We start from the raw sequence: 24,211 nt of genomic DNA, 5'->3' as shown, positions 1-24,211 counted from the left end.
TCCCTTCCACATAACAACTATCTCCAATATTATTTCACATCAGAATTCAGATGGTCATGCTGCTTTTTTTTTTGCCTACTTCTAACGTTTTTAAAAAGGAATTTAAAGATGGAATTCTAAAATTAGGATTACCTAATCATTGTGTGTTTTTAAAAGACCACATGTCAGGATTGTCAATTCATTAATTTTTTGCCCATGATAGATTATTGATGTAAAGAACATTATTAAGTGCAGATGAAAGTAATTCTATTGCTGCTGGCTGGTGCTGGATGAACACAGTCCTATAATTCACAGTAGTAAATAATGTATTTGATGCTTAAATTGCTTGAGAGACGGAAGTACATGATCGTTAGGAAGCTGGCTTTCTGACTGAAAAGCACAGATTTGACGATTAAGGCATATGTTTTTAAACTAAAAACATTTTTGTGTCTAAAAACAGCTGATAGTTGTGGAGATCTTTTTCCTACCCTCTGCTTTCAGCACCATCCTGATACTGTGAAGCACAGGCATGAGACGTTTGAAACTTTGAAAATGATGGTACTTTGTTTACATTAATTTCCTCACTGCTTGTCATTCTCTGAGAAGTTTCTCCCCAAGGTTTGAAGTCCTAATGTGACATTTATTTTTACACAGTGGAAGACAGTTATCTCACCCTGTTGGTTTGCAGGGTATGACTTGTTGACTGTCTCATAGTATAACTTATTTGCTGTTATTGTGCCCTGTCTCTTTGAAGGAAAATTGTGATTAAAATTGGCGATTTGTTGTGGTTATATTTTTGAAAACAAAGTCCTTTACCTCTGTATTTCAGGTTCTTATGACATTTTTTCCCTGAATGTGCGTATTATAATGCAAAAACTTTAAGCCTTGATGAATTTTTATATGTTTTATGTATACCAAAGGGTCACAGATGGTTCAAAGATATGTTACCATGAGGTAGAGTAGCATTTTGTGATTATAAAATTAATCTGTCTCTAAATCTGTTTAAAGAGTTTTTGCCATCTAATGAGCAATATAAATTATTAATATTTTCATGTTCTTGGGGACATTCACAGCCATAATTTTACCAACACAGCTGTTTGACCTGGTGACATCATGTTTTGCATATTTTTGCATTTTAATGAGTTATTCATTTAAAAGGTTACAAAGAAACCATAACTCATAAGTAATTAAATTATTTAGCAGAAGAAGTATGAGAAGATCTTCTGACATAGGTCACTGTGGGAAGGGGAATTCATAGCTGTACTCACTTGCACCTGTTTGTTAGGAGGTAGATGTTTTTAGAAGCTTTTCCCTTAGATTATAAAATTATTTTACTTGTTAAAATATCTGAATGTATATGCAATGTGCATGTGCACACACACTACGCACACCTTCCTAATGGTACATTTTCCTTGTAATGGGGTAAGTTTAAATAATACTTGTAACACAGACCACAAACATAGCTTAGCATTTATGATTTTTCATGCTTGAAAGTCTAGCTAGATTGGTTTTAGAAATATTTTATAATAATTTTTTCTTTTTCCTTTCATATTCCTCTTCCTCTTGAGTATAAAATGGCTTCAAGTAGATGTTTTTGGAATTTGTACTTAATTGTGATTTGGAATTTTCTTCTGAGTGGAAATACTTTAAACTGAAAGGTGATCCATAAGCATAGCACTGTACCTAGCATAATGCTGAGTAAATAGTAGCTGCTTATTAAATAACTATGAAATCAATGTTTAATGAATGATTGACCCGGTGAATACTTGGAATCTTTCATTATGTTCTCATGCTTGCAAGCAGACTCTGGAACCACAGGCAAAGCACTGATATGTTCTTGAAAAAAAAAAAAAATTGGATATGATCTTTTAATTGGAAGGATAAAAGAGAAAGGTGACATTTTAAGATAAAATGATTTATGTAGCATAGTTCTTAAGCAAGTTTTAAGAGTAACATAAAAACTTAATATATATTGTTTGTATTGTATATGATTGAATCAGAGTGATATTTTGAAAGACCATGTGCCTACCATCTATAGCTACAGTATTTGCACAGTTTTATAATGGTAATAAGAAGTTAGGAGAACATTTAGAACTTTAAACCAAAAAGGCATAGCTAGCATGTGGAATGGTATGTTTCATAAGGTAAATTTGTCCATCCAAGTCTTCTTGGGGACCTGTGATAAAAGCTGTGTGTTCATAGGATACTCTATATCCACTTAGGAATTTTGATCTGTCACTGACTAGGCAACAGTTGTAACTTGTTACATTTTAGTTTAATGTGTAGAGGTGTGGGTGTATGTTTGTGTCTTTTTATCAGAATGAGAAGCAAAAAACATAAAATATTTCATAATGCTATAGTATTAAATGATATCTTGTTCTTTATAATGAATGTGTTTTTTATGATTCTATTGTACATATATGGAATGCTTTGATAAATAAGATATGGATTGTTAGAAGAGATATTTGTGATATTTAAGCAGCATAATGTTCTAAAGCCTAGGAAAAGTTAGAAACAGAGTAGGTGATAATGTAAGTGCAAAGTGAATGTTTTAAAATAAATAGGACTCGGATGGCCTGATGTCAGAACCAGAGACAAGGGTGTGTGTTTGTCAATATATCCTTCATGTTTTACAGACTCCTTAGGGAACAAGGGAAGATACAATTTCACCTTTTCTGTGCCAAAACATTTTAATTATATCTTCTTCCAACTACAGCGGTTCAGTAACCAAGGAGCTGACATTGATGCATGTGTTGATAAAGCTGCAAACATTCAAAATGAGATTAACAAAGATTTTGAGCAAAGGGTGACAGCTAATTTTGCACAGTATTCTGCATCTAATTCAGGCCAGCATAATAATAGAATATTTTATACCCATTTTGTTATTCAAAAGGACTTTTATGATGCATTTGTTTGTGGATATCTTTGTATCATACTCAAAAATTATCCTATGGCTTAAAACTATTTGCATCTATGTTGCAACATTGAAACAATATTAAAGGGAAAAAAAAACCTTATAATAAGTTTTTTTTTGTAATTGCACTCTATCCTTGGAACTCTTTGCCTTTATCTTAGTTTATCCTGGCACACTAGCTAAGCAAGGTATAGAGATGGCAAACATATATTTTCTAATATTTATTAGTATGCACTAATACAATGACCAAGAAAAGTTATATTCAACTTATTTAATTAATAAAACTGTAGTTTCTTTATGTTCTTGAGCTCCTTTGAGCACATTTCAGTGTATTTCTTTTCTCTTCTATTCTCTACTTGAAGGCAGCTGACAGTCTTCTTTCACTTTTCTTTTTGTTTGTGAAATTTTCTTTTTTTTTTTTTTATCCACTCACTTCTCCATCTGCTTTCACTTTTGTTTGCTTGGGCCGTCTCTCATCCCAACTTGATAATGAGGAATGCAGTGTGACCCTGACCTCTATCAGCCCATGCATGACCTTCTGACTCTACCATATAACCTTTGACCTTCTCTTTGACAGCTTGATTAATTACCCTGTGTTATGATTTATGAGTAAGTGCTATGTAAAAATAATAGACAACAGGTGGTCCTCTGAAAACTTTTTGTGGCATGTTTTCTTTTACTGACTAACTTGATGAGCTATTTGAAGTTGGAAACTTATTGGGATAATCTATGTTGGTTCACATTATGATATTTTTATACCATGGAACACAACATTAGAATTTAGGAAGCTGCAAGTCAAAGCATGGTCATGACAAACATTTTACAAAATATTAGCGTGGTGCTGTTACGTAAATGCAGTTGGGAAGAAGCACAAAACGGAGTCAAGTGACATTTCAGGCATTTCAGTCCCAGGTCACGTCTTGAGAAAATTGCTGAAATAATGGAGGGGGCATTTTTCAAGCAGCGCTACAGCGCCAACAGCTATGTTTACTTTAACGCTTCACTAGTGACTTCTGATTGGTTGTCATGACCTCATCTCTGTTGCACCTAGGATGTTGCAACAGTGACATATACATACCTTCTTGTGAAAAAGATGAGAATAAACACAACATACATCTTTCAGAAAAGATGAATGGACATTGGTTTGTCCTTTTTAACTATGGATTGATACAGTTTATAGATAAAAACACTTTGGGTTTCATTTCCCCTGAGGATGAGCACCTATCTTCTTTCAAACCAAGCAGATAGAATACTGAACTTGGAAAATATGATTGATAAATCTGTGTAAAATGATCTCTTAAGGAGCCTTGCCTGAAGACCAAACCAAAGAGTTCTGTAGGTCAAAGGATTCTACTCTGGCCCCTCACCTCTTTGGTCACATGTGGCTTTGCAGTATTGGCAGATTAATATGTAGAGCTGAGTACTTTTCAGATGATTTTTTATTTAGCCAACCACACCAGACTTGAAAAGATGCAGAATTTGTTCCTATTTTTCGTTTTCCTTATAATTGGTAGTTAATAGGCAAATTAGCTTAGATAAATCATCAGTTTTAGCATGGTTTCATTGGGGTCAAAAGTACATTCCATTTCTGGCCAGGCATTTTAAGATTTCATCTGTTTGTAGAATCTTCTCTGTAAGTGCATCTCTGTAGTGATTTAATTTCTTAAGCAAGATTTCCTCTTTGGTTCTTTGTGTTTGGCATCACCTGTCTATTCTAGGCCTCTGACCTAAGCCATCATTTGTTGATTGAATGATAAATGAACTATTATTTATTAGTAAGTGCATCTATAGACTTCAAAGTAAAGAAGGCCCGGAGGCCTCTCTATTTTGTTTAAATCACAGCAAGCACTTGTGCTGAATAAAATGCTATGACTAGCAATAAAATTTTGAGAGTTTCCGATTAAGATCCCATGATTTATACCTTATAAACCACAGATTTGATAATGAAGCTATAATTATAACTCCAAAAGAGTAGAAAATAGGATGAGGTAAATTAAAGAGATAAAGCTTACTTTTACCAATGTCTGTCCTGTTGATCACCGTGATCTTCTGCTAGACTGTGCAATCAAACATAAGAGTTAATTAACAACTTCATGTATGCTTTGTCTCTTGAAATGTTGAATATTGGAATTGATTTGGGTGAATCATTACAAAAGATGCCAGAAGTTTTATTTATTTAGTTGTAGAATGTTAGATAATCAGTTTGATCACTTTATCTTGGTAAAGATAACAGAACTTTTCATGTACATTTGAAATAGCCTAGCTTTTCATCTTAGGATAAATTTAACATACTTAAAGAATAATTAAATACCTCAGTATACAATCTTCTGTGTTCCAAGCATTAATTCTGGGGATCTCCTTTGGAGTGGCAGCGCACAATTCTTTTATGATATTATACTTGATGCCTAATTTTATAGTTTTTTAAAACTTTATGGGTACATTTGCTAAGTTAAACTAAGATCTCTTACTTATTTCTGTGTGTACTGATTGAGTTACTAGGAATAGAAAGAATTAATTTTTAAAATAGTATTTATTCTGATGTAAATTAATATCATTCTATTTAAAACAGTTAAATTTAATGACTGGTGTGTTGTCTGCTTTGTTTACTTTGACTAGTTTGACTCCTTAGTTTATATTTATTAATGCTGATATGGGAAAAATCTTTGTAGCTTTATTATGCAATAGGGTTTTTTGGACAATATATGTGACAGGGAAAAAGGCGAAAAGATAAAGTTTTACTACATATCTTTGCATGGGATAGTTAACTTTATTTTATTGCTCTAGCTTTCTCCTACCCATAGAATGGTTATGAATGGTCTCTGTAAATATTGCATTAATTATCAGGCAAATTTGAATTGAAAAATGTAAGTTTTTTGCAGAATGGTAATTGAATTTGCAGCAAAGACATTTATTAAAATTAACTCTCATTTCCACAGAAAACATTCCTGAATATTTCTTGATTGTTATTCTATTAATTGGCAGTATGAAATATCTAAATGATAAAATAGTTTCTGAATAAATCAAATGTTTAAAGAGAAACATTCATTGTTGAAATCAATATGATAAAAATTCTTTAATTGATTTATATAGTTGTGATTTTAAAATAGAATCATTTTTCATCTGTCGATGCCTTGGTGAAAAATTGACATTGTGTCTTCATAAAATTGGACAAATGAGTCATGTAATTTTCAGTTACATAATCAATAACTTAGATAAATACTACTACTTTGATGATTTATGTTTCTGGTTTTTATACTTTAGATGGGACACATCAAATTTCAGAATTGATTTAAAATTAAGGGGGTACAGTAATCTCTCAATCTATGATTTCCAAAAATTGAAGCGAAAACTTCTGTTCACATAAAGCTGGCATTATGAAAATATTATTTCTAATGATTAAAGTATAAACTAGGGTAATAGGTTTCTCATTTTGGTGACTGTAAATTTCATCTAAAGAATTTGCCTTTATTTAGAGTTTATTCATTGTGCAGAGATGATGTTCATGTTCTGTCAATTTATTAAAGTCCTACTTTGTTACCTTGAGTTTGTAATTTTTCATGTTATCATTAAAATGTAATATATCACTATTTTCAACTCTTAAGAATTCCAAGATTCTGTTTGGGTCTTGCTAACCCTAACGCGTGTGAGTATGAGAGTCTGTGTGTGTGTGTGTTTAAAGTTCAATTCACTCAAAGAAGGCAGGGAAGGAACATGACAGGAGACCACTTACTCATGGTGCAGAATCTAGTGAGGAGGCAATTTTCTTTTTGGCCTATGGTGACCTTTTTTGACTGTGCCTTACACCAGAGACAGTGTACTGAATGCCTCTATTTCACCCTGTTTAGCAGAGTGCAACAGTGTTCTTTAGCTTACTTTTGGTGGGAGGAGAAGTTATAGCTGAAATTTGAGAAGGGCGTGAAAAGTTTTAAGAGGCACAAGGAAGAGGGGTAGGAACTTCCTTCAAATGTGATTTTAATAACTAGTCAAGTGTGTCCAACTGTAGAAAATCACCAAGTGACAATATGTCTACCTGACAGTGATCACAATGAATTACAAGACTGTTGAATAGCTATACAGATTAGAATAAAGCAGAACCAAATAAAATATCTTTTGTTGGTAAAACTTTGACTTAACAGCTAAGAAACTTAAAAAAAAAAGCTAAGAAACCTTGTCTTGTGCTTTGTTGAAGAACATTTAAATTTAAAAATGCATCAAGTGTTTTATGAGGCCCTCGTGAATGAGATATTTATCTAAAAATTTATTTAAATACATATTGAGGAATATGTGTTATTAATCAATTTGGTATATATCATTGTATACTTTTCACATATGTAAAACAACTATATCTTAATTACCTTATCACTAAAATAAAACTTCAGCGATCTTGAAAATCTCCAGACCACATTATGGTTTTAGACAATAAAATCAACTGATTGGGGTGGGGATTGAAACAATTCCAATGAAGTTTCTAAGTAGTTTGTGAAATCAATTTTTAAAAAAAGCCAACTATCTGTAGCAATTTCATATATTTAAAAATAAGGATAATTGAGTCTATGCTAATATTGGCTGAGTTTACTGCTCTCAGTTTTTTAAAATTATCTTATGTTTGGTTTGACAAAAAACGAATAAAATTTAAACTTGACATAGATTCTACAGTTACCGTTTTGGGAAATTGTTTTTTGTAAGGATGAGAATTTTTATACTTTATTTTTGATAGCTCTTATTTTTTAAACATAACATATGTTTTAAGTATGACCTTACAAGATTTTAATAGATCAAATTGGGATACCCACAGTACAGAATTGAATAGAAAAGACGAGATATAAATAGCTTCAAAAATTTGTGTTACTTTTTAGTGGTAATTGTTTATCCTTCTCTGTTTTTTCATGGTTACATTATTCCATCAGTTATAATATAAATGCCAAAAGTTTCCTTAATTGTAACCAGAGAAAGGTTTGCCTTGCTAGAATAAGTTAGACAGGAAAACACTTTTAAAAACTTTTAAAAAGATTTACTAGCTCAATAAACTATATTTTAAACTTTGAAACTTGTTTCCTGGTACTAGTTGTTAATAAAGAGAGTTTTTATGGTAGCTGAAAAATAAATTTCAAGATGAGAAAGTTGTTTCCATACATTATAGTAGGACATTAGTTTTTTTTGTGTGCGTGTAATTTGTGATTTGTGTGCCTTCCTGAAAGAAGAGAGGTGAAAAAAATCCAATATATATTTGTAGACATTCTGTGTTCCTTATAATAGAGATATGCAAATCTGTGGACAGTTTACTCCTTATTGATTGCTTATTCTCTTTTAAGTTCAGACAAATAAAAAATACCCATTAAAGCACAATTGTAAAGAAACAAAAATCCAGGGAAATATGGTTGGAATTGTAAACTTCAATTTCAAAGAGGTTATTTTCTCAAAATATATATTATAAGTATTAATGTGTTTTGAAAGTGTACTTGTTATTTGATGATTTATTTCAGTCACTTTTGGAGTTCTGTGAAAACTGAAGTACTTTTTATAAATTTAAACTTTATATTTTTAATATGTTATAGTTATATCTTTTTGATCTTATAGATGATCTATGCTTATTTACACACATAATACAGGCAAATAATTTGAAATCACTTTTCTGTTGGAGAAATTAAAACTACAATCTGTTATAAAGGAATTTTTAGTGAATATGTAACTATGTTAAGTCACTTAGTATGAGATTTTAAGAACTTTTTTATGAATTGAAATGATTTTTAAGATTAAATTATGCTGCCTTTTTTGCTTTCAAAACAGGAAGGATATGGAGTAATAGTACTGAATCCCAACGAAAACTATATTGAAGTCGAAAAGCCGAAGATACCTGTCCAGTCATCTTCTGATAGTTCAGATGAACCAGCAGAAAAACGCGAAAGAAAAGATAAAGTCTCTAAAGAAACAAAGAAGCGACGTGATTTCTATGAGAAGTATCGTAACCCCCAAAGAGAAAAAGAAATGATGCAGCTATATATCAGAGTAAGTAGTGAGCAAGATCATTACTATCCTTCATTATTTCCTTGTCTTTTTTTTTTTTCAAACCACCACAACAGCTAATATTTATTGAAAATATTCTATGTGTTCAGACCTGTTCTAAGCAGTGTTGCATCCTTTATGAAAGAAGTCTTTAAAAGTTATTTTCTAAAAATTATTTCATTTTTTAAAAGAAAGTATCAGTTTTTAAATTTTTAAAGATTTATTTCCCAAAGGTATTATTTGACTGAAACGTTTTCTGTTTTTTATTCAAAGTAACAAAACACATCATTCTTATTTCAGTGTGATATTTTATTTAAGTTGCAAAAAGCAATTAATAATGCACTGTACAAAGCATCAGTCTTCGTCTTGGGTGGTAATAGTTTTAATGCATTGTTTTCCTACGAGCCACCATCCATCCGCAGTGTCTCAGTTTAACTTCTGAAGGCCGGTGGAGGGAGGAAGAGTAATTAATATCTTAATAAATATTTAAGCCGGAATAGTTTAGGGATAGTGTAATGAGGGAACTCGGCCCTCTGCTCTTTTCTTATCCAGTGAACCTTTGCACTTTGTAATGCTAGCAGCATGGGATCGTTACAGCAGTGCTGCCCAAGGAGTTCTAATTCTGTGGGGGGCACAAACAGTTTTATTTGCCCTTTGACACATTCCGCTTGATACACACACTGAGCATGATATATATATATATTTATGTGTGTGTTTGTGACAGATTCATGCAGTTTTCAAAGCCCTTACTATGAGTGCTCGGAATATAATTGGATAGTAAAGTATGTCAAAAATGCTATTGGTTATAAAATAGTAAATTGATATGTTCTTCAAAATTGAGCAATTCAGAACATTTAAATACAGACAATTTAACATTCTATAAATTATACTCTGAGATAGTAGTAAAGTTTCAGATTATTCAGCTTGAGCTATTTTTCCATTTACTTTAAAAGCTCATTAATAAAGTATTACATACTACATTCAAGGCGAAATACGTAGCATTCTAAGTTACTTTTAAAAATTTACTTCTAGTTCCGTGGCATTATCGCTTTAGTTTGGGGTACTGTACTCCAGACATTGCAGACATTTGATTACAGGTCAGTCAGATGAGTAAGTTAGGAGAGTTATGTAGCATATAAATTCTCAAAAGCCAAAAATATGTATCCAGACCAAGAATACCTAAAGCATATCTATCATAGGTGAGTGAGTCAAGCCAAAGTTAGGCAGATTATGGAAATTTCTGAAAAGCATCTCACTATTTAACATATTGTTTGAAAAACAAAACCAGTGATTAGATTTGGAATTTGAAAGTATCATGCTCATTTTATGAGTTATATTGTATTACCTCCTTTCTTCCACATGACTGCATGAGGGTCCTGATGTCACCCCTTCTCGATCAATTGTCCTGAGTTTTCTGATTAATATGATCCAGTTGATCAACTACCATGTTAAGAGAGAATTTTAAAAAAATTACCCCAGATATCTGGAGTCTAAAAATGATTTGTATAAGCTTTAAAATATACAAATCACTAGTAATATTCAGTTTCCTTTGTAAAATGAAAACAAAATGTGATTTTGTGTACTGTTTTTACTTCTTAAATAGTTTCTTTTATTTGTCCATGATAAGTACAGATTAAAGCATCTGTTTCTGACATTTGTCGTTTTATGTTTCATTTCTTTTCTGATTTCTCTTTATCATGTCACTGTCACTTTGGGTTTTTTCTTTTGTTCTCTTATGTGTGTGCATTTTCTTTATTCTTTTTTTACATTTGTTTATTCCTATATCTACTTTTTTATTATGCCAAGGGGAAAAAATTCTTTCTGTTGTTTCATTAAAATCTTTTATCTTTCCTTTGTCTTTTTTCTTTCATTCTTTTATCTCTTTTACGCTCCTGCTATTTTTACTTCTTATTATGTCTTTTTGCCTCTGTCTTGTTTTGTCCCATTTCACTTATCCGTCCAGGTTTTCATTGAAAGCACTAAAAGACGAGAATTGGCTCATGTAAACAACACAACTTTATACCTGATAGTTATGAAGCATTATTTTTCTTAATAAACGTTCTTTCTCTTAAAATCTTACAGAATTGGGCAAAACACCAGAGCTAACCTGACACTCTTCAAACATACCTCCAGGTAGTAAGGCATGGACCTGTAGTGGTAAAGCCAGTGGTGGTTCGTTTTGTGTTAGGTTGCTTAATTCGTGTGCCATTTTGATCCACTCTAGAAGTACCTGCTTTCCTTTTCTTTACATATCTCCAAATAACAAGTATGTGTAATTTTCAGACACAGAGCGTGTATGTGATAGGGGTGCATTAAGTTTTATTTATATGCTTCTTAGCCATTTACATGTTGAAATAATTTATTTTTTGGAACAATCCCATAAGCTAGGTAAATCAAATAAGTTCACTGTTACTTTAAAGTTAAAGAAACTGAGGGCTAGATGGTACATTTTTGTCTCGGATCACATAACTAGTCAATGATGGAATTAAGTGTTAAGTTAAACCAGGGCTTCTAGTTACTATAGATTCTTGCCGTCTTTCTTCTTTACCACATTGTTCTAACTGGTTGACAATAAAATATGTATCTGAAATATGAAAAGTAAGCCCCTTATTATAAAAGCATGATATGATGTAGTAAACTATATGTGATGATTATGTATGATATAGTAAACTATATTTGATGATTATATAGATTTTTGACCAGTTGCCATTTCATAGACACTATTAAATATCTATGAACAATTTACATTAGTATACTTATATTATTAAATAGTGATGTTGAAATATCATATATTTCAACTACTATCTTTTAATGTGATCAATAATATTGATCCTATTTGCAGATGAGGAGACCAAGAGTCAGTACTTAGTAAATTTCCCAAGGTCACATAGCTCTTAATGTAAGGCCCATTGGGCAAGAACTCAGTCTATTTTCTTCATTGCTATAATCCAGAACCTAGAACAGAGCAAGAATAATAAATTTTTATTTGATAAATAAGATGGTAAGGCTAGGATTAAAATCGCAAGCTACTACTGCTTTTTCTAATGCGTCCTGAATTATAAAAGTATACTAGTTGATTTTCTGTGAGGAAACATACAAACAAACAAAAGTGAAGAAAAATTACATTGTTAGTCCCCTACCCAGTCCGGTAATTGAGAAGACATTCCAAAAACCAATGATAAAAAATCATTTTTTTCATGATTTATTTGATATCTTGATTGATCTATACATTTTCATCTCAATATTTAAAAGTAAGTTATGGACTTTTCTTTTTTTAACTACATCATCATGGTGCTGAAATGACGGGTAAAAGTGGAATTTTTTTTTTGCCAACCCTTTGCTCTTTTTGTTTTACACATTTGCTCGTGAGAGCACAGCCAGGCTCTGTATCGCTCTACTCTGCACTCAGTTTGTGCTTCGTGGGGTCTGTGCCTTTGCTGTCTGTTCCTTCCCTTCGTCCAGACTCTGTCCATGGTGTAGTGCCCAGCTGACATCAGTGAGCTCTCCTTACTAAGACTGGTGGGGGTTCTTCTGATTAGTTAACTTCTGCGGAACTTACCTGGTTCTGTTTTGAGCTATCTCTTGTGTTTGTCTCATAATATTATTACCAATCTATCTTTCATGCCTTTCCACTATAGCCCTACACTCCTTTAAGCATGCTTTATAGACTTTGGAATTGCATATCAATCCTTTTGAATAAGCAAGAGTCAGTTGTTAGACTAGTACAGTGCATCCTGTCATAAAGTCAGGAACCCATGCTAAATCTATGCACTAGGATCCAATCTCCTGGAGGGAGACCAAGGCAGAGAGATTAGGCTTTAGTCTAGATATGCATGGATAATGTGACCTGCAGCATAGGAACGAGGGGTATTCTGGTATCAAACTGGAGCCTAAGAGGACAAGTATTTAGACTAAGGAAGAAGATGCTTAAAAGAACTTTAGAGTATGTAGGTGGAGTATAGGCAAAAGGGATTTGATGCTGATCTACGTAATACTGGGTTGGAATTGCTTTGAATATCTCTACCTTAGGAAACTTCATTGTAGGCTGTAGTGACAGGTAGTAAAATAGAGGGATTAGACCCAGAACATTAAAAAAAAAAAAAAATACTGGAAGTGGATAGGGAAAGGAAATCACATGGCCACAGAAGGAAAAATCCAAATGTGGAGGAGACATTTAGAAAATGGGAATCTTGGCAGAGCCCGACTTTACACATTAAAGATACTCAAATATTTATGGATTGATTGCTTGTTGACATCCATCAAAAAACTTATTCCTCACCAGGCGAGATATTTTGTGTCTAGTTGTCTGACTGATTTTTTTTTCAGCATATATGTGAATTTTTGCAATTGTTCAAAAACAGGCAGCTCTGATAAACTGAAACTTTCTTTTCAAAAAATATGTTTTTGATGTTCTGAGTTGGGCTATATCCAAAATATTGGTGAAGGCTAATTCATATCCTTTCTTCTCTTCTGTACCTCTTTTCCTGTGTAAATGCCACTGGAGTCGCTTCTGTGTAGTGAGTTAGCAAACAAATTCAACTCATTGTTACAATCGGTGATGGTTTAACCTCTGAAACCATTTTATTTTCTTGGAATATTCAAGTATTTGATTTTTTTTTTCCTCTGGCATGTAGTAAATAGCCAAAATCTCCTTTGAACTTTTTGCAAGTATCTAATATACACCAGCAGAAATAAAGTAAAATCTAGGCCTAAAACATCAAGATTAGCAAAATATAGTTTTATTTTACTTACTAAGTGAATATAAACAGATATGACTAACTTTTGGGGTGTGTGTCGCATTTCTGATGCATTAGGAACAGAGCTTGGGAGATCAAAGTACTTAGTCTTCCATGTGGCAACTTTCCTTAACTACGAAATAATGTACTTTCTGGCATATATTATGGCTTATTAAGGGGATTGATTTGGTCTAGGCAATAAACATCATGTCAGACATGCCTGGCAGGAAAACCTGCTTAATATGTTTTGTAATAAGATGGAATTTTTTGTTCTCGAAAACATCTGCCAACTGAATTCAAGAGTGAAGACAGAAAATGTCATCAATTTAGTGGTAATCCTATAAATTTAGTTTCTTTTTGAGCAACACATTTCAAGACACAAAATTCCCAGTGTTAATCACCACTGGTTATAGTACTTTGTAAAACGATGAAACAAAAACATTTTATTTTTATATAATGTGTTAATTAATTCATAATGAATTTTAATATTTCAACTGATAAAATTTTAACAAGCATCTTGCCAACAGATCATTTTTTAAAGCATCTGTTTTTTAATGTGTTGGGTTGAGAACTGAGTCAAATGGCTAAATATGTACATATATTCTTTTTAAAAACATATTTCAACCCCCATAATTATACACTATTTTTTCCCTGTAAACCACCAGAGGCTGCTGCTGTTCATACTGAATATTGCTTTCCTCAAAAACTGAATACACCAATCACACTACCTTTTTTCTTTCTTCCTTTTTTTCCCTTTAGCCCAAACCCTTTAAAAATATAACTAGAAAGAAAAGTGCATAGACTTAGCTAGTAACTTAATTATCAATATAAGAATGTATTTTTAAAACACTTTCTATATTCTAGGACATCTACGTTTTCCAGGTAAACTTAAAACCTGAAGTCGTTGAGGGCAGATTGTGATAATAACTCTTTTATTTCCTGTTTTTAGTGTCTGAATAACATTCAAAATCATCCCCTTTGCAGAAGGAGAGTGTGGAGATGAGATTAAAAGTGCAGAGTCTTATAGACCTGAGCTTGAATCTGTGCTCTTCCACTTAATATAGTGTCATTTCAAAAAAGTTAACTTCCTTATGCCTCAGTTTTTTGTCTGAAAAATGGAATGATAATATATGTAAAGTGAACATAGTATCTGGCACATGGATAATCTGGGGACTTCTGGGCCAATAAATAACATCCTGTCTTCTCTCAAGTTGAGAATCAATTGAGATACAATCTAATTTCAAGATCCCCTTGCAACTTTTGGTACCTGGTACTAAAAATAATACCTCTGTGTTACTCTCCTAGGTTTGAAACTTACTGAGCACTACAACATAGGAATCAGATAAAGGACGATCAAAACATTAGCTTTGTTAATTGATGTAGTTCAACTAGAAAACGTGGCTTAAGACCTGTAGCTAAATTTTAACTTCCTAGGATATTAACCTGGGCTTCCTTGGTGGCTCAGATGGTAAAGCATCTGTCTACAATGCTGGAGACCTGGGTTCGATCCCTGGGTCAGAAAGACCCCCTGGAGAAGGAAGTGGCAACCCACTCCAGTACTCTTGCCTGGAAAATCCCATGGACAGAGGAGCCTGGTAGGCTACAGTCCATGGGGTCGCAAAGAGTCGGACATGACTGAGCGACTTTACTTACTTAGTATATTAACCCCTGCAATGAATTTTTACCTTTCCTCCAGCCAGTGTGCCTTAACATTGTAGAAAGCAAGCAGGAATGAATCGTTCCTAAGGTAGACCATTACTATTACTATTTGAGTTTTTTAAGAACTCAATACAGCAGTATTAAAATATAATGATTCTGTGTTCACTGAAGCATACCTTAGTTTTCTTCATTCTAAGGTTTTCATTTAAAAGAAAAGCTGTGATCAAATCTAATTACAGAGAAAGTTTCCATAAAGTTGTTTAATTGTAAAGCTTTGAAAGGACCATAATTCTCTTTCAGATCATCAGAAATTAATCTTTGGATTTTCATGCTTCATGTTACTAAAACCTAGTAAACACAGTAGATTTTTAAATAAATATTTGATGAATGCATATTTGAATAAATGCTTGCTTACATGAACCTACAAAGCAAAAGAGACAGACCCTTAACAATATAAACCTACTCTTTGATGTTGACTAGCATGAGGTTGAAAGAACTGTGAGACCATGTGTATTATGTCTAAATAACACTAACAGAAAATTACTGCATTGTTCTGTGAATTCAGAAGAATGGCCATTTTTAAGTGTACCAGGCATTCTTTGGATGCATTTAAAAACAAGTCAAAATGAAGAATTAGAACTGAGTAAAATAATTAGAGACTTAGATTTGTAACAGAAATTACAATAAAGACCAAAGCGTTGCATTTAGGGATTTTGATTGGCCACTGGTGAATTTTAGTGGGGGGATTCTGCCATAAATATAGTGTAGTGGAAAGAATAAGAACTTTAGAATCAAAATTCTGTCACTTACAAGCTGATTTTAGGCAAGTTATCTCTCTCTCCTCTTTGAGTTTCCATTTCTTCTTCTGTAAAATAGGGATAATCATAGCTATTAGGCTGTTGAATGGAATGAATGAGATGAATTAATGTGTTTGAAAACAACCAGTGAGATACCTACTATCCAGTATATCCCCTTTTCTTTCTCTTCCCTCCTTACCCTTTTTCCCTTAGGAAATCTGGAGAGAATTACGCTGGAGAATCCCCATGGACAGAGGAACCTGGCGGGCTACAGTCCATGGGATTGCAAAGAATCAGACACGAATGAGTGACTAAGCACACACACATGTGGCCAGATGACGTCTTTACCAATTAGTTTGCTTTCACTTCAGTTCAGTTCAATTCAGTCGCTCAGTCGTGTCCGACTCTTTGCGACACCATGAATTCGCAGCATGCCAGGCATCCCTGTCCATCACCAACTCCTGGAGTTTACCCAAACCCATGTCCATTGAGTCGGTGATGCCATCCAGCGATCTCGTCCTCTGTCGTCCCCTTCTCCTCCTGCCCCCAATCCCTCCCAGCACCAGGATCTTTTCCAATGAGTCAACTCTTCACATGAGGTGGCCAAAGTATTGGAGTTTCAGCTTCAACATCAGTCCTTCCAATGAATACCCAGGACTGATCTCCTTTAGGATGGACTGGTTGGATCTCCTTGCAGTCCAAGGGACTCTCAAGAGTCTCCTCCAACACCACAGTTCAAAAGCATCAATTCTTCGGCATTCAGCTTTCTTTATAGTCCAACTCTCACATCCATACATGACTATTCTCTGCTTTTTAATATGCTGTCTAGGTTGGTCATAACTTTCCTTCCAAGGAGTCAGCATCTTTTGATTTCATGGCTGCAATCACCATCTGCATTGATTTTGGAGCCTCCAAAAATAAGAGTAACTAAACCAAGGTTTGAGCACCAAGATTAACTATACTTCATTCACTCCTAACATTCTTTCACTTTGACACAGTAGCAGGAGAGTGAAAAAGATTCCCTCATCTTGTGCAGAATGCATATATAATTGTGCCATCAGAGAAGGACATTATTTGTGCATAGATAGCTCAGTCAATCAAAGATTGCTTAGATTGACATCTTTTTTCATTGATTTTAACACTTTTTATCACATATTAACGTCTCTGAATTTGGGCTGCATCTTAAAAATTAATGGCATATCATGGATTATTTGGGCTTCCCTGGTGGCTCAGATGGTGAAGAGTCCTGCAGTATAGGAGACCTGGGTTCAATCCCTGGGTCGGGAAGATCCCCTGAAGAAGAGAATGGCTATCCACTTCAATATTATCCCTGGAGAATTCCATGGACAGAGGAGCCTGGCGGGCCACAGGCCATGGGTCATGAAGAGTCAGACACACCTTGGTGACTAACACTTTCTTTTCACTTTTCACATGAATTTTTTGTTGACATGAAACAATGGTACCTTTTAGAATTGATGGTATCTTAGATGGATGAAATATGGAATGAAACAGGGCTGCCTCATAGCACAACTCAGAGGGGATGTAATTTTTATTGTGTATTCCCTAGAGTTGTACAGTGTATAGACTGAGTGGTATTACGGTGTTGCCTCAGTAGAGGTGATATGGAGGTTCTTTTTCTTACATTTTACCCCACATTTGATCCCACAAATTGCATAAAGACCACCTGCCTACTGTTTGGCAAATAGTGACCCCTCAGCAAATGCTTATTTATTACCTACCCGTCTTTGTAGTCAGTTACGTTCATTTATATGCCAAAGCAGTTTGAGAGGAGGTTTGAATTCCCTCCAGTGCTAGATGTTATTTGAGAAGATTTTCTCTAGATGGTAAACCTAGATGGAAAACGTAGGAAGTAATGACTCAATGACTGGATTAATAGAGATATTAGCCCCTAAGTATACTAATTGTTTGCCTAATGTCTTTTACTTTTAAAATTTTTTGGCATTTTCAAGATAACTGAAATAACTAACAGTATGGTAACAGTACAGTGTCACTTAGAGGTTACATTCTGTTAGTACATCCTCACTGATTTTGCTTCATGTCCCAAGTTGTAGCTGCTAGTGATAAAATATGGGAGGAGAATAAGATATTTAATTTCTACTCAAGGCACCTGAAATTAGCCAGGATGACATATCAAGATATTAAATGTGTCTTGAAACTGGAAAAAATGTATCCTGTTGAGTGGCTTGGAATGAATTTCTTCGTATTTTGAGTTGGTTGAGCACAATGTTTAAAATAGCATGGTTGGTCTGGCCCTTTGTGAGATATAGAGATGGAAAAGCCAAAATCCCCATTCTCTAGAGACTCACTCACAATCTAGTGGGGGGATGCTGAGTAGTTATAGGTAACTCAGATAGTTGGCAAATGGTAGTAAATATTTTCGAGCATTCATGCGTTGCATTAGAGGGGTATAAGAAAGGGAAAATATATTTTTCAGTGGGGAATCCAAGGGATCTTTTACAGCTATTAATACATCCTTGGTAATAAAAATCAGATCTTAGAGATTCAGTTACAGACTACATTGAAATTTAAAGTTGGAGAGCTATTTTATACATTTTATTTATTAAATACAATTTATTATTACAATGAGAATCTCAATTTTTATGCAAGTTATTTGTAGAAATTCTTTGAAATATATGTTATATATGATATATAACATTTTTTTTTGGTTGAGTATTTTAAACCACTTCAAAATTTTGGCACTTTAAAGGGATTAATTAGGTAGATGTTTCTGACCCATTCTGATAACTGTAATATTTCAATTTTCATTTAGTGCAGTGGTATTCATTCTTGATGCTAAAATGGTTTTGCCACTACTTTTAGCTCAAATGAAGCTAATTAAACATATAAGGAGAATATCAAAACTGCCAGAAGCATTTAATGTCCCTTAATGAATCTTTTTTTCTCTTGCCTTCCCTCCCTCCACCAAATGGTCTGTAGTATATTTACTTTATTTCTGTGGTATATTCATTCATTATTTTGGAGAAATAATGTAATTCAATAATAAAGCACCTAACCTTTGAGTAAAGATCAGAAAACATTTGTGTTTTGTTCTTTAGGAAATACAATATGAAATTATTGGTAAGTAGTTTTCATTTTTAAAAAATTTCTATTTAGGTTTCACATTTTTTAAATTGCTAATGAAATTATTGACATTTATTAGTTCCTTCTTACATGGGTTTACATGGTTATTTTGGGGAAAAGATCTAAATAAGTAGCTTTCTTCAAAATGATTAAAATGATGACCAAATTAATCTTCATGGGAGTTCTTGAAGGTCATAATGTCGTTTAAGTAGAAAAAGTGCAGAATTTCCATTTTAAAATTCTAAAATAACTGTGCTCATCTCCATATACATGCCTTCCTTCTTTACACTCTGCACCCTCCACCCCGACCTTGGCTTCAGTTTTTACTAGAGAAAGTTTGATGTAAGTCATACCCTATGTGGGAATATTTTAAAATTTCATTAGGATAAATTTCCTTGAACATACATAATATTCAATAAAATAATTGGATGAATCAATGGACTGAGTGACTTTATTTTGAGATTTGGCTTTACTTAGATAAAGGCCATAGGAGAAGTGTCATCTCCTTACCTCTATGCCTCGTTTCCTGCCCTTCTTTCTTTCACTTATTCCATTCCAGCCCCAAGGCTCCTGCCTTTCAGCCTTTGCATTGATCCTCTGCCTACGATGGTCTGCCCCCAGCTGTATGTATGGCTAACTTCTGAACTCCTTTGAGCATTTTCTCCATTATCATCTCAATAGAGATAAACCTTGACCATCCTAATTAAAATTAGAGCCCTGCTTACCTGCTCCCATTCCCTACTCACCTCTCCTTTTTAATACTTACTCCCTTCTAATCTATCGTATAATTTACTTATCCATCAAATAGTATCTAGCGTCTGTCTCCTGTTAGATTAGGCTCTGAGAGCGTGCTGGTGTCTTTGTTTTGTCGTTGGTGTGCCCCACGTGCTTAGCACAGCCTGGCACAGATTAGGCACCGGTTGAATCTGTTGACAGAAATGCCTTGTTTCTTTTGTATTGTTATATCCTGGTAGATACTGACTTATCAATAATTTATGGCATATGATACCCTGTTTAGAGAGCTTCCTGTATGCCACATTCTTCATGTGTCTCATTTTATACTCAGGTAGCCCACTCTTCACAGTATTGGGAATTATTTGCTTATGTTCTTGTGTCTTGCATTTAATTAAGTATTCACCTTATCTTATTCATCTTTGTATCCACAGTGTCTGGCTCATGATGGGTGCCCAAATAGTAGCTAAATGGAGGAGTGAGTGACAAATCTTTTATTTTGATAAGGGTGACATTCTTACAGGGAAACTCATAAAATGGAACCTAGTGACTCGATTAGAGAAAAATAAGTGTTTCTTTGATGACTATGAAAAACCGAAAATGCTTCAAACATTTTAAAGACTAATTTTAAAATATTTTATGATATGCTTAAATAACAAAGAATGTGTCATATATGATATTAAATCTTAGTTTGAATAGCAACCATTTAGCTAAAAATATGCAGCAAAAGGTTGCCCATAACTTGAAATATTTCAAAAAATTTTGTAAAATTAATAATAAAAAAAGGCTATATTTAAAGGCCCAAGCATAGTTCCCCTCTCTGTTGAGCAGTCTTCTGGTTTACTTACTGCCTTGTGCGATCCCAGGCACACTCATGAGGCCAGAGTGATCCTTTAATAGGGCCGCTGGAATGATACTCAACTAGTTCAGTTGGTTGTGCCAGGCTCTATTCTCAGCACGTATGCTAAGGAATTCTTGTCCTGCTTAGCTTCACCCCCAGATTGACCTCACCCTGCGTAAGGAGGATGCTCTATCTTTCATTCAGCAGTTGCCCAAGTACTGCCTTCTCCAGAGCTAAAACCTCTGTGCCAAGGGGCATCTCCCCCCAAAACTGGTCTGACCTCTGTAGACCCTTACTTACAGGGAAAAAGATAAAGCCATTACACCAAAATATCCTAAATAAGTATGCAGTAATATAATTCTCAAGATTAGCCCAGAAAGATTACCCAGTTAGCTTATAATGATCATTTTTAGGCTTTTGAAATGGAATACTTTTTGCATCATGTCAGTTGAACATATCAAAGTAGAACATTGTAGAGAGGTATATTACTGGACATTTTACAGGACTCTATTCAAATTCTAAAGAATTCTTCACAAAGCACTTGCCCTGTATCTATTAATACCTAACTTTAATGTTCCCTCCTTTGTAAAACTCTTCTGACCTCTCACCCCTCCTTGTCCTGCCGCCCCAGCCCCGTGCCACTGCAAAGGAAACATGCCACGCCAACCCTCCCAAAAGTGATCACGGCCTCTTCCCCCACCTTGTAATTGTATCTAGTATAATCTTTAGCATTTTTCCAAATTAAGGAAATAATTGAGTTTATATGTTTACTATCCAAAGTAGATAACTAATTATTTAATATAAAGGCCTATATTTAGTTCATTTCTCCATAAAGGCTCTTTAGCAAGGTTGTCTGTGACTAAAATTATCATTTACTTTACACTAGAATCTCTGGTCCATTTTTGTGTTTAAGGGAGTCAGTTCAATTTGTGGTGGGTAGCCCGGATTGCCCAGGTCCACCTGCTTAAAATTTACAAGGAACTTTATTGATGACACTATTGCATTGTGAAAATACTGTTACTATTTCAATCATCAAACTAAGAATTGCCACTGACGCCTGATAATGACGTGTACTTATTAGCAAGGACACTATAAACAGCAGCTCCAATGCGTGAAGCCTTTGGATGGATTTCTATCTGTAAATATACTGTGGCAAAAATACCACTGAATATTTTTTATTATAGGACAGATTTTTGAATTGGAGAAATGATTGATTATAACATTTAGTTTTAAGATTAAGAATATTGGCAAAGGTGTGTTTAGTCAATTTGTCTTTCAATTGTTCTGATATAATTAGTTCTATGTCCTGTCTCCTCTAAATAGAATGTATGTAATCAAGAGTGTGTCTCTAAATGAGAAAAATTTTATAACTGTATTATAAATCTGGTGATTTGAGTACTATCTGTAATTTTGTTTTGTGTTGCCTTATGTGCATTAGTAGATTAAATAAACTTAAATGTGGCTGAGTTAAATGTAGGAATATGGGAATAAAGTCAGAAGAGCCATAACTTATATTTCATTGTGAAAAACAATCCACATGAAACTCAACCAACTATCCTTAATGAGTTTATGGTTCAGTTGTTAGCATGCTAAGCAGGTGATTTTTCAGAGAAGTTTTCTTTATTTTTTTCTTTTTTAAGTACATCAGCCCATAAATTCTTACACTATTCACCAAATATTTATTGAAAAGCACTATGTTAGGCACTTGGGATATGAAGATCAATAAGACATCACCATTCCCGTATGAACTCAATAATAAGGATATGGACACAGTGAGAGAGGAACGTGTCAAATTCCAGATAGTACTCGAGTTGGAGACCCAGAGGACATCATCCAGTTAGAGGCTGAGCGTGGCAGATCCAGGGACAGTATCCTGGATGAGGTAATACCTGGAAAGCATCTTAAGTTATCACCACTAAAGGAGTAAAGTAGACGTTGAGTGGAAGGAGTAGACGGGAAAGGGAGAAGGTATTCACAGCAAGAAATTATATAAACAGAGACACAGAAGCGAGAAAGAGTATGTGTTTGAGTTTGGGGGAAAGTGGTTAGACTAGAAAGTTTAACACTAGAAATAAAATTATTAATTTATAAAAAGTAATATCTAGAGAATATGTTAATTTTTCAAAGCAGATATACTGGTTTTTGTTAGTTACTTATTATATATCTTGAATCAGAACTGAAATTTAGCTGTTTATTGTGTTCAGTTTAACATAATATTACAGAATTCTTATCTGATTGAGTTTACAGTATGTGACTAAGAAAATAAAGTGAATATTTAGCAGTGTCTGGTACCTGCATTAGTATTAACTTATATTTTCATCTAGTCTGTTTATGGTTCTGTTAACATTTGACTACTTTAAATGACTTATTAGGAAATATGCAACAAATATGTAATGTGTAAAAATAATAAACACCAGAGTACCTACCCAACTTAAGAAATAGAATTTTAACACTACCTTAAAAAACTCACACATGCCTCCTCTAGTCACATCCTTATCTTCCCCTTCTAGAAGTATGAATTTTGTATTAATATTCCCTGTGCTTTTTATTATAACTCACTAACTATATTTGTTTTCCTAAATAATATATTAATTATACCATTTGGTTTTTTCTTTAATTTATATTGCATTTGCTTCCTTTCCAGAATTTGCAATTTTTTTTTGCACACAGAACTAACATATATGTTTAGCAATAGGTAGTTCATTATTGCTTCTTTGTGGTATTTATTTAATTATCTGCTTTACTATTTGTGGACATTGCTAGTGTATTTTCTATTTCTTGCTACTTTGAGCTTCTAATGAACATTCTTATATTGTTCCTGGTGTTCATATGTAAAAATTTTCTCTAGATTCTATACTTGAGAGTAGAATTACTGGGTTAACAAGTTATTTCTGAAAGTAGTTGTATGAATTATCCTGATCAGCAGTACATCCATTCATCTTGCTTCATATCATTCTCAGATCTTTGTGTTATCTTAAATTTTTGCTAATTTGAAGATTATTATATGGTATCCCATTGTGGTTTTAACTGGCATTACCTTTATTACTAATGGGGCTGAATATATTTTCAATTTTAATTGGCCATCTCAGTTTCCTCATTTGTAAATAGCCTCAACTTTATTTTTAAAATAATCCATTTTTTTCCCCACAGATTTGAAGTTCCACCTTTAACATACATTGAATTCTTAGATCATTCCTTTTGTTTCTGGATATCATCATTCTGTTGCCTTCAAAGGTCTGGCTATACTTGCCACTGCCATTCTAACGTAAGTTTTGAGATTTTTTTGCACATTTACTATCTGGCAGTGTCTCAGCATAGTAACAGTCCTCACTTTATTCTTCTATCCTCACCCTACCCCACTCACCAGTTTAAGTTGGGGACTTTATCTCTTTTGTAACTGCCACCAACACAATCAATCTCATCCCCTTTTGCACTCCCTCCCTCCATC

The 24,211-nt window shown here is 33.7% G+C and overlaps 1 protein-coding gene across 5 annotated transcripts in view; it reads left to right on the top strand.

Moving 5' to 3' along the window:
* The window catches only part of ARB2A (ARB2 cotranscriptional regulator A), a 390,660-nt gene that overhangs the window by 166,478 nt on the left and 199,971 nt on the right, over positions 1-24,211 (top strand). For all 5 annotated transcript variants that reach the window (XM_065911417.1, XM_065910862.1, XM_065908427.1 and 2 more), the window contains one exon: positions 8,681-8,899. In XM_065911417.1, the coding sequence (XP_065767489.1) occupies positions 8,681-8,899 (219 nt within the window). The remainder of the gene's footprint in view (positions 1-8,680; positions 8,900-24,211) is intronic.

The sequence above is a fragment of the Muntiacus reevesi genome, chromosome 1 (genome assembly GCF_963930625.1).
Source record: "Muntiacus reevesi chromosome 1, mMunRee1.1, whole genome shotgun sequence".
Taxonomy (NCBI): Eukaryota; Metazoa; Chordata; class Mammalia; order Artiodactyla; family Cervidae; genus Muntiacus; species Muntiacus reevesi.
The sequence above is the reverse complement of the archived record's forward strand: the minus strand, read 5'-3'. Positions and strand labels throughout refer to the sequence as shown.